The sequence below is a fragment of the Diabrotica undecimpunctata genome, chromosome 2, assembly GCF_040954645.1.
Source record: "Diabrotica undecimpunctata isolate CICGRU chromosome 2, icDiaUnde3, whole genome shotgun sequence".
Taxonomy (NCBI): domain Eukaryota; kingdom Metazoa; phylum Arthropoda; class Insecta; order Coleoptera; family Chrysomelidae; genus Diabrotica; species Diabrotica undecimpunctata.
The window spans coordinates 170,634,310-170,646,088 of record NC_092804.1 but is presented as its reverse complement, the minus strand read 5'-3'; the positions used below and the strand labels follow the sequence as shown (position 1 = coordinate 170,646,088).

At 36.5% G+C, this 11,779-nt stretch overlaps 1 protein-coding gene across 1 annotated transcript; it reads right to left on the bottom strand.

The window, feature by feature from the left end:
• Nucleotides 1-5,117: 5,117 nt before the first annotated feature.
• LOC140433559 (uncharacterized) lies at nucleotides 5,118-11,004 on the bottom strand. The gene is made up of 2 exons (XM_072521543.1): nucleotides 10,766-11,004; nucleotides 5,118-5,687 (listed from the first exon to the last, which is right to left on the bottom strand). Exons 1-2 carry the CDS (start codon nucleotides 10,992-10,994, stop codon nucleotides 5,158-5,160), a joined length of 759 nt encoding a protein of 252 aa, XP_072377644.1. The 5' UTR covers nucleotides 10,995-11,004; the 3' UTR covers nucleotides 5,118-5,157.
• Between the last annotated feature and the right edge of the window lie 775 nt (nucleotides 11,005-11,779).

The following is an 11,779-nucleotide window of genomic DNA, read 5'->3' as shown; positions in this document are numbered from 1 at the left end:
ATATTTTAGTGAGCATCCTGTATAACGGGAAAATAAATTTAAAACTACATTGCAACGCAACAATGCAGCTGTTTCCGATATTTGAAGTCAACAGCCGGTCATCAAAGTATAACAAAAGCCTTGGGGATTTCCAACGATTTTTTCGGATCAAATCTTACGCTCTCAAATGGAAATGGGAACACACACATCGCCAGGACGCCAGATGAACGCCAAAGACGGCACGTTCTCCATTTAGCTGCAAAGAAACGGTAGGAAAAGAGATGATATGTTAAATATATGAAAACGAAGATTATTAAGTAGATAAATGGTATTAAACATTACATTTTTAATTTAACATAGTTTAAAAGCACCGGAATAAAATGTCGAAACACTATTTAAAAAAAAAGGAGGATTATTCCATATATGATTACAAGTTTATGTTTAAGGGTTTCTTGGAAAAAAAAGATATCATGGAAGAGGTAGTCCAGGTATAAAATTTGCTAGATTAAAGGATTGTAGACAGGGTCGAACTCTCTCAAAAAAGTGCCAACCTTAACTCTAAACGGAAGGCGATAGGGTTCCTTTCCTTTTTAAATCAAACTTATTTGAAATTTTAATGTATGTAAGTAAATCAAGAAACTCAATATAATTTGTGAATTTTTTTTAAGTTTAATTTTAATTTAAATCCATAAACTTTAATATCAGCCAAGACGAGGAGGTTCTCACTGTCCCTTATACTCTTTTGTACTTCCTGGATACTCCAATAAATTCTTAAAAATGTGAATTTTTTAAGGGCTTCGTTTAAAAATTTTGAGAAAAGTAATGGTGATTGGTAATCAATAGAACTTCCCTTCTGATTTTATTTATATATTTTACTGCGCTCCAGGGTTCCATAATAACAACTTTTGAAAATGAGAGTATTTTATGATTCTGTATATGAATCTACTCTTAAAAAATAAAAGAAAATCATGTTGATTTGTAGTTAGTATAACTCCCTTTCTGAGTTCTCAATATCGACCAAGCGTACTTCTTCCTCTATATCGTTTTTTTAGAACTTGCTTTATAAGTTTCTAGAGCTAATTTACTTACACTCGCGATCATAAAATCCGGGTCACCTTGAAAATTTCAAGTTTCTTGAATATTTTTGCATCTGATGCAGTCTTCTTCTTCTTCTTCTAATGGCGCTACAACCCTTTGTGAATCTTGGCTTGCTTAACAATGTTCTTCCATTCTGCCCTGTCGGATACTTTCCTTCGCCACTGCCTGATGTTCATGGTTTTAAGATCCCTCTCTACGTCGTCTATCCATCTTTTACGGGGCCTTCATCTTGTTCTGTTTCCTTGGGGCTTCCATCTCTGGACTACTTTTACAGCTCGATTAACTGGCATTCTTTCTAGGTGACCAGTATCTGGTCAGCATCTGGTGCAGTAATAACTTTTTTTTTAAGCTAATGTATTTTTTATTTTCATCAATGTTTGTTTTGAAAGAAAAAAAAAACGGTTTTTTATTGAAAAAGCAGAAATCAAACCAAATTGTTGAAACAGACATACGAAAGAAAAAATGAAAAATACAGAACGTGGTAAAACATCAGTGGAATTTCAATGACTAATATCGTGTATTGCCTCCCCTTGCTCTAATAACCTCTTGCAGACGACGGGGCATATTCTCAATTTTTCTCCGGATTACATGTTGAGGTATGTTATTCCCCTCTCTCACTAACAGATCCTTAAGGTTCTGTGCGTTGTTAGGAGGAGGTGTATGGGTTTGAATACGTTTTTTCAAATCGTCCTAGAGATGTTTGATGGGATTCAGGTCCGGAGACCTAGCTGGCCAGGGTAACCTCGTAATTCTAACCTCGTCCAAGTATTGCAAACTGATCTTGGCAACGTGTGGTCGCGCGTTGTCCTGCATAACAACGGCGTCTTCTCCAAGCCCTGCCGTGGTGGGCATAACATGTTCTTCCAGAATCTCCGTAATGTTCCTTCGGGCAGTTAAGGACCCATTTTCGATGAAGGGTAATTCTGTGCGGAAGTCGGAAGATACACCTCCCCAAGCCATAACCGAGGCTTCACCAAATGGCATTCTTGGATCAATGCAAGCTTGTGAAAATCGTTCACTGGTTCTCCTCCAAACTCTTACACGTCCATTGGATCCAGTTAGACAGAAACGGGATTCATCTGAGAATAACACTTTGCTCCAATCATTAATTCCCCAATGCGCGTATTGTCGAGCAAAAGCTAGTCGTGCAACTCGATGCGCCCGGCCAAGTGGCGGTCCTGTAGCCATTACCCGAGAAGATAGTCCAGAAGAAAGAAGTCTTCTCTTGACTATTGAAACGCTAACATTGCAATTTCGTACTTCCTGTAGGCAATTTCGAAGCATAACCGCAATTGAGGTCCGGTTTCGTAAAGCCTGAAACACAAGAAAACGGTCATCTCGTGCCGTGGTCGTTCTTCTTCGTCCAGAGCCAGATCGTCTTGTTAGCAAACTCGTCTCCTGAAAGCGTTGAAGCACTCGTTGAACCGTAGAAAGGCTTACGCCAACAGTTCTTGCGACTTGCCGTTGAGTGTGACTGTCTTCCATAAGCGCAACAATTCGTGCCGTTTCAACAACAGTCAAGGCATTTTTGGCGAAAAATAAACAATAATAAACACTAATAATGGCACTAATAAACACTAATGGTGGCAATAATAAACGTTTGTTTGTTGCATTTGAACAGAAAGTCGAAGCACAAATAAGACATTTAAAACAAGCGGCAGTTACAGGTACTGTTCATTTTGAGAAGTGTGCACTTTTCCGCGAAATCGGCACTATTGGAATTCTTTGTTGCAAAGGAAACCGCTAAGCTGACAACATTCTCAGAAACATGCATTAGTTTGTATTTGTGTTATTATTATTTACGATAAAGCTCGTTAAAAATTAAATAACGGCGATTTTCAAGGTGACCCGGATCTATTTCTAAAAAGTTTCTGTGATTTACTATAGCATCGTTAAAACTGTCATCATCATCAGTCGATAGTCGTCCACTGCTGATCATTGACCTCCTCGAAAGACCTCCATTCAGATCTATCTTGCGCTGCTGCAATCCAGTTGGTAGAAATCCTCTTTATGTCGTCAGTCCATCTAGTGGGTGGTCTTCCCGGGTTTCGTCTATCCGCTCTCGGTCTCCACTTCAAGATTTTTTTGGTCCACCTATTATCCTTCATTCTCGCGACGTGTCCTGTCCATCTCCATTTAATTTTAGCTATGTGTTTTATAATGTCTTCTACACTACTTTTTTTACGGATTTCTTCGTTTCTTTAAAACTGTAGGTACTTCCAACCATCCATCCATGTAAATTATGATGAAAATTTATTATTATACGACGAAGTAAACCTCTCTTGACAAAGATAAATAATAATGATGAATTTTGTTGTTGTTAACGGCACAATATCAACAAGACAAAGTCTCAAGACATATATCAACGAATATTCTAGTACTCCTAACATGGTATGGCAGAATCACCATGTGACATTCTCGCTTACATTACCACGTCGTGGATATAACATTCGAAAAAAATGCTATTTTCGTCCTCGAGGGTGCCGTCCTCAACTGATGCAAGTCCGTCAACGGGAGGAATCCAACGTAGAGTGGTCCAGGCCGATGAGTTTGGGTCTGACACTGTGTCATCTGTCTATCATTACAACAATCCGTTTCCATAATTTAATTCCATTTCTAGTTATCTTCTGTTTAGTTTTCCATTTATTTATTCCAAATTGTATGTTTATATTCCCTTCTTTCCAAGCCGCATACGGAGTAAAATTTAAGTATATATTCTCAGAATGAGAATGCCGGCATGAAGCCATCGTCTACTACTTCTTCTTAGGTAAAGGAAGGGTAGATGGTAATAAAAAGATAGAATTTGTCACAAACACTAATACGTTCAGCAAAAGGAGTCTGTAAAGTGAAGTAAAGTAGTACTTGCTACAACAGCAGCGCCCCCAAAGGAACTCTACAGGGCATAAAGCCCTATGGTGGAGAGTGCCCGGCCAGGAAACGGGTTGACTGAGTACTGGAGCTAAAGAGGGGAATCCCGCGTAGAGTAAACAACAAACGACGCGACTACCCCTCCGCCCTTATTTATCAGCTGTCCCTCTCTCCCTCTCCTCTCTGAGCAGGAGTTACACAATCAAAACCATCCGTGGCCAAAACTTCAGAGCCCAAAATATGTTGAAAACTTCCTGTTCATCCATCGGCAATGTATTGAAAAGACGACCTAAACCCAAACTCCCTTTCCTATCCACTAAATTACTGGCCCTTGCCAGCAACGAACTCCCTGATGAATACATTGACATCCTAGAGGCAACTCCTCTCTTTTACCGCCGTAACAACCAATAAATGCTCACTTCGAGCTTGCCTAGACAGGGAGGGATCGGTTTTCTGTGGTTTCCCGATCCCATTGCACAATGATACCTGTATATTGCAGAGGGTACAGGCAGGCACAGCTGCCCTCACGCGAGTCACAATACATTTACCAATTAATTAAATTGTATATATAGTAACTTCAGTCAATTTATAAACATATTTTTACTAATAAAATTCTGAAAAAGACCGTTTTAGCCAACAAGCCTTTCACCTCTGATTGTCCAGGATCCTCCTCCGCAGACACACTCACGAAGCGATCCACCAGTAGAACCAATACAACGAAAAAGCCATCCCACCAAAGAAAAACAAACCACGTCCTGAAGAGGTGAAAAACCTAAAACAGGACAACAAAACACAAACGAGAGAGTATCCAACCATAAAGATGGACACTTTCAGTACAACCGCCAATAGCAAATTTTAATATTAACGAGAGGTTTAGCCATTAGATCAAATCTAATGGCTAAACTGCTACACTTATGGGACATTTCGGAATATTATTGTAGGCAGAACGACGATGAAAGAACATAATGACAATGCATGCTTGCAAAAAGGTGGTTTTCCAACAATAAAGATTTTAATTTTAATCACAATAATATATAATAATAGTAAAACCTCATTTTATAATTCCCCACTTTTTTATACTTGATTGTTTTTATGTTCTATATGTCAAGAGGGTAGTCAAAAATATTAAACCGAGTGGGTATAAAATGACGACAGAATCCAACACTAAAAATGATAGTATATTTATTAAAAAAAATATATTTATATAACATTTTATGATAAATCTTGCTTTATATCTATTTCACTACAGATTGCGTTTGTATTTACATATTCACTGATACTATTATTTCTAGACTGTCTAATTTTTTTAATAATGTTCAGTACCTCAGACCTAAAATCCAATTTTTGGTCGATATCAAATTGTTTCACTAACGGAAGTACTGAGTTGAAGAAGGACGTATCTTCGTCTATTTCTGGCTGCTTTTGATATTCAGCTGGAACCGATAAATACTCAATGTGGGATTGCTCTGTAGGTAGAAGATTTGATTTCTTATTTACGCCTACTTGATGATAGTTGGTCGGGATCGAAGACTGAAGACCTTCTGACTGGTCTTGATCCGTTATTTGTGAAGACTCGCCTGAATTTGCTTGGGAAGATTCGCCAGAGTTTGTTCCGTAAAGAAAGGAAAGTTCCTTCTCGTACAAATATTGTCGACGTCTCGCCTTACCGCGCATTGTGTTTATTCGATGAGCTTTCATAGATGCGTCTTTCAAATTTTTCCACTTGCTCATGAATTTTCTCACTGAAATAAAATATTATTTATCAGCGTGTACAAAATAACTAAAAATATATCATAACATTATAATAAATATATTAAAAACATAATTATATATTTGAAATGCGTATAATAGATGTTCTGAACACAAATATAATAGAACAGAAAATGTAAAGAGAATCTTCTGCTTGCTAAATATCGTCCCTTAAAAAAATGAGGCAGGTCTGAGCTTTTGTGGAGGAAGAGTTCTTAACTAAGTAGGGATTCTTCAGCACTCCGCATAAGACAGACTGGGCGGGGAAGTCCTCAACTCCGACACGGCGCGTCCCATATGGCTGATAGAGGACGTCCTGTATATTATACAGGATAGGTGCGAATAAGGTTCGAAAAATAAGCACCCGCGGATCAACTGAGGACATGGTATAGGGCAGCAGTTATGCCATTACTAACTCCGAGGCTAGAGAAGAATGACTTCTAATAATCTTGGAATCAGATACTTATAGGCGACAATCAGATATTGGTTTAATCGGTTGTAATAATGTGGTGTGTAAGGCAAGGCGAAACCAATACACTAAATATTCTCAAGATATTATGACTATGGCAAGTTATGGAAAACAAAAGGACCCTAGTCCGTGGCAGACTTTAAATGGTCAAATGGTGCTAAGAATCTCCACGTTAAATACTAGGAACCACCCGAAAGTGGAAAACAAAAATGACAATTGACAATTAAAACCTGGAATGCAAAATCTCTCTTTATACCAGGAAAATCTCATAACATCGTGAGAGAAATGAAAAGAATAGGAGTCAACATTCTCGGAGTCAGTGAAGTTAGGTGGCCTGGATCTGGATAGAAAAACATCGATAACCATGTGATATACTATGCTGGTAATGACGATCCTCATCATTATAACGGAATGGCATTTATATTTGACGAGACAAGCAGTAAATGTGTAAAGAACTTCATACCTATATCTGATAGAGTAGCTATGCTACAAATTAATATCACTTCTCGAAATATTAAATTTATTTTAAAGTATATGCTCCTACATGAGAAACACCAGAAAGAGAAATACGATAATTCTACCAAGACATCAAACAGCTAATAAAGATCGCAAAGAAACATGCTGTAAACATTATTATGGGAGATTTTAATGCCAAAGTAGGTGAAGATCGGACCGAAGACGTAGTCGAAAACTTTGGTTTGGTTCAAAGAAATGATAGAGGAGAAATACTGGTCCAATTTTGCCAAGAAGAAAATCTAATGATCGCAAACACCTGGTTTAAACTAGCAAAAAGAAGATTATATACATGGAAAGCACCTGGAGATAATCAAAACCACATAATAAGAAATCAGATTGATTATATATTAATTGACAAACGTTATAGAAATGAAATCAGGGCAATTAAAACATATCCCGGGATGGACATCGGTTCCGACCACAATCCTGTTATCGGTAAAATCTCAATTAAACTGAAAAAAATCAAACGCAGAGAGAAGATAAAACCTCGCCTCAAAAAACTTAAAGATCCAGCAGTACAGGCAAAGATAGAGAAAATACTCAAAGATACACTCAAAAAATTCAGTGAAGCACCCGCGGTAGCAGAAGAATCAGTAGAAAGTATTTGACACACCTTCAAAACAACAATCACAACTATACAAACAGAACGATTACAAGACAACACAAGAAAAACAAAGAATACATGGAACTCCTAGAAATCCTAGAACTGATGGACGTAAGAAGATCTTACAGATGAACAGCAGATGTGGGGAACTGAGGGAATTACTAAAAAAACAGGACTACTTCAATGCATACAAAAAGATTAAGGAAGTCACAAAATGAAGAAAAAATTCACTACAAATCTGGTAGATGATAACAACCAAATAGTATCTAGCCCAGAGAATGTAGGAAATATATGGGAAAAATACATTGAAGATCTGTTTGATGACGAGAGAACAGAACCACAAATGAATATAGTACAAGACACAATACTTGATATATTAACACCGGAAGTTACAAAAATAATCAATACGGCAAAGCCACGAAAGGCTCAGGTCCAGATGAGGTATATGTAGAGATGATAAAACTTATCGATGAAGAAAATCTTCAGTCCTTAACACTACTATTTAACAAAATATATACCGCTGGAATCTTCCCAGAAGACTGGCTTAGATCGACATTTGTACCTATACCCCAGAAAAATAAAGCAAATCGATGCTCGTATGACAGCAGAAGTGTGAATAAAAAGAGGAGTTCGCCAGGGCTGTGTACTTTCTCCACTATTGTTTAATATATATTCCGAAGAGATCTTTCAAAATGCCCTCGAAAATATTCAAGAAGGAATAAAAATCAACGGAGAATACGTAAACAACTTAAGATACGCAGACGACACCGTCATTATTGCGGACAGTGCTGAGGGTTTGCAACGACTTTTGAATGCCATAACCAGAGAGGGAGATAGCTTGGGGCTGAATATAAACACAAATAAAACAAAAGTAATGGCCGTTACACGTGCATCAAATGCCGACATTAATATTCGTATCTACAACAAACAGATAGAACCCGTACAAAAATTCCAGTATTTTGGTTGCTAGATAACAAACGATCTTGACTACGAAGTTAAAATAAGTGCTCGTATAGAGTATGCTAAGTCTGCTTTTCAAAGAATGAAAAACTTCCCAATAAACTCTACCTTATCGTTGGATATCCGATACCAATTTGTAAAAACATTCATTTGTTCCATATTGCTATACGGAGTGGAAACATGGACTCTCAGAATAAAAAATATGAGACGTGTAGAAGCCTTTGAGATGTGGGTTTTTCGAGGTGCTGAGAAGAATGGGGACTGAGAGAGAACTCCTAAATATTGTAAAAACCAGAAAAACGAGTTATCTAGGACATATCTACAGAGGAGAAAAATACAACTTCCTACGACTGATAATGGAAAGGAAATGGAAGGAAGAAAAGGTCCAGGAAGAAGAAAATACTCCTGGCTGAAAAATGTAAGAGACTGGACAGACATCGACACACATTCGATACTAAGAACAGCTCAAGATAAAGAGCCATTTGCTGTGGTTATAGCCAATCTTCAGTAATGGAGAGGGCACCTTAAGAAGAAGGAAAAAATGAGAAGACTATTGCGATTATATATTCAGAAGGAACTTGACAATAAGAAGTAAAGTTCAAATGGCAAACCATCATCAGTTGGCGCTACATCGCTTAGTGAGTCTTGGCGTGCCTCAAAACATTTTTCCATTCTTAGCTGTCGAGTGTCTGTGTTACTCATTCACTTACTCAAATCTCCCTTAAATCTTCCTGCACATCGTCCAGATATCTGAATTTAGGTCGCGCCCTTTTTCTTCTTCTGACCATTTTATACGGCCCTACATGATCAAGTTGAGGAATGCATTCAAAGAGATGATGTAGAAGCAATCGCAAGTTTATGTTTACCACGAAGCAGAAGCACGAAGAAGCCCGAATGAAGTCTGTAGCTTTCTATTAGATTATATTGAAAAATATATTGGAACAGATCTAAAAGAACTACCCCTGTTTTCTGATAGCTGCCCAGGTTAAAACAAAAACCACTGCGTTACAAAAATGTGTTTGGCTTTAACCGATACAGGCAGATTTAAAAAAATTCAACAATTTTTCCCACTTCGAGGTCACTCATTTCTTCTTTGTGATCGTGTTTTTGGGGATATTAAAAGAAACCTCAGAAAATTTGACCGAGTTTATGACATCCATAAGTACACGGAGATCATTGTTACCGTAAGTGCCCAAAACCTATTCACGGTCTGTGAAATTAAAAGGAAAAGTATTATAAATTTTAAAGACTGGTGGCCTAGGCATTCCACAAATGGAAGCAAGTGGCGCAAACTAGAAAACACTGGATTGATTTGGGAGAGGCATATGTCCAAAGTTGGATTACTTAAGGCTGAAGAAGAAGAAGGCCTAGGTATTATAAGTCTGCATGTGCGTCGACCGAGACACAGAAGTTAACAAGGGACCAACGAATTTCGTTCTCAATTTCCAAATTGCATCAATTTGTCTACAGCGTTGATGTCCCCGGCAGTATTCGAGCTAGTGAATACATTAATGGTGCGATATGGAGTACCTTCAATGTTTCCATTCCAAAAATAAGCAATGTCACAGCTAAAATTCCAATACTAGAGGCCAAAAAAGAAAATTTGACCACACTGCTTCAACGGGTGGAGGAACCGATCAAACCATTTAACGAAAATATTATTCAAACATTAGCAACTAAGAAAAAATCCAAGGAAGTCACAAAATAAACTGTACGATATTAAAATTGTTTAGTAATAAATACTTTTGTTTTAAAACCTGACATATCATTACTGAAACAACGTAAGTCTATTTTAAAAATGTTTATTTAAAGAATTTAGTAACGATTTAGAATGCTTTTGTTTTGTTTTGATAAATTCTTGCATTAGGTGTAATCTATCAACTTCCAATTTCACTTTTAGTGAAAATATTCAGATAAACTTTTTTTTTCATCTCCTGCAAACTGTTCGAATGTGACGAGTGGTTTCTGAAATAAGCGATTTAAATAAATATCATTTGATAGTAAATCTATTTATTATATTAACTAAATATTAGGTTTCAAAATAATAATTGTATTTATAGCAAATTGTTTTAAAACTAGGAGTGCCATAAAAATTTAAACAGATCAATATTGTTACTAATTATATGACATTTATGACTTATCAAATTTTGACAATCTTAACAAATCGAATCTTTTATCGATAAAAAATCTTTAAATTTTTTACTTCTCACATAATGTGTGTATTTTTTTAGTTATTTTTGGCTAAAAACGAATTGCACGAGAGTGGTGAATCGATGTGAAGAACCGCTCTTTTGTGACCCGTAAAAGCTCATATTTCAATGACTTGAAAAATTACGTGCTAAGCAAAAATAAAAATTTATTTACAAAAATGTAATTTTTTTATGACAAATATCTATATTTCAAAATTATCTAACATATAAAAAATAAATGCAACAAATTTTATGTTGCCCAGTGATCATTTATTTATTTCTCACATCTAAATTTCACATAAAACGTAAATCGCTTAGTCCGCCTCTGCTTACCTATATTATTCTGTTCAGTTTCACTATAGCTTTCGAAGTCCTCTCGGAAAACTTTACATACTTCATTCCAAGCTGCTCTTCGTTTATATTTATTCTTAAATCCTTTATTTGCATGGTCCCATAACTCAGGATAATTTTTAACAGTGAAAATCAGACACTCGACCTCTGCATTAGCAAAATCTTTATTCATTTTATATTTTCTTCGATCACACCGCAGCGAGCTGTGCATACACGACAAGTGAACTAATGTAATCGCCGCCCTATTGGTGGATCGTTTTCTGCTGTAACGTAACGTTTCAGTGAATTGCTGTAAGTCAGTCAAATATTAGAAGTTTGAACTCGATGCATTAACGAGTGGTGGATTTGATGGTTGTAACAAACTCGAATGTTTTATCGCTAGAAGTCGCGACAATTCGCGCGTGTTTATCGCGCTGCTATTCGATACGTCGTCGATTCCTTAGCGAATTCCTGTGTGATAACGTATGGTATTTAGGCATGCTTGTGATAAGATAGAAAAATATAAGACAAACCTATTAAATTCAGCATGGGAAATAAAATAAAAGATTATACTTCACTTTTACAAAATACCTATAAACAAATAAGTAAAAATACAAAAATAACTTAATAGAGCTTCCTGTCACATTGGAAGAAATTTCTTTAGTTTATATAGAGTAGTTTATAGAGATATATACATTTAATAATAACATTTTGTTGTTAATACGTCTAAGAACTCTCCCTCTGATCAGTTTTAGACCCTATTTAGAAGAGACCGGAGTTAGTCCTTACAATTTTTACATTTTATTTTTTTGTGCATTGAATATGTAAAATAGGCACCTCATAAAAATTGGTGTACGAAGCACTCACTTCGATATAATTATTTTGAATATTAGATTTACAAGAAGCTTGCCACTTTTATGAAAAATATATATATTTGATAGTCTTGCAAATTATATCAAATTACCCCCCAATTGGGCAAGTTGTTACATGGCAGGGGCAAATTGTTACACTAGTAAC

What these genes read in the sequence shown, in the direction of transcription:
- LOC140433559 (XM_072521543.1), bottom strand. Translation starts at nt 10,994, where the DNA reads ATGCACAGCTCGCTGCGGTGTGATCGAAGAAAATATAAAATGAATAAA. An exon ending in AACTGAACAGAATAATATAG is followed by an intron (nt 5,688 to 10,765) that starts GTAAGCAGAGGC and finishes ATTTTATTTCAG; the next exon opens with TGAGAAAATTCATGAGCAAG.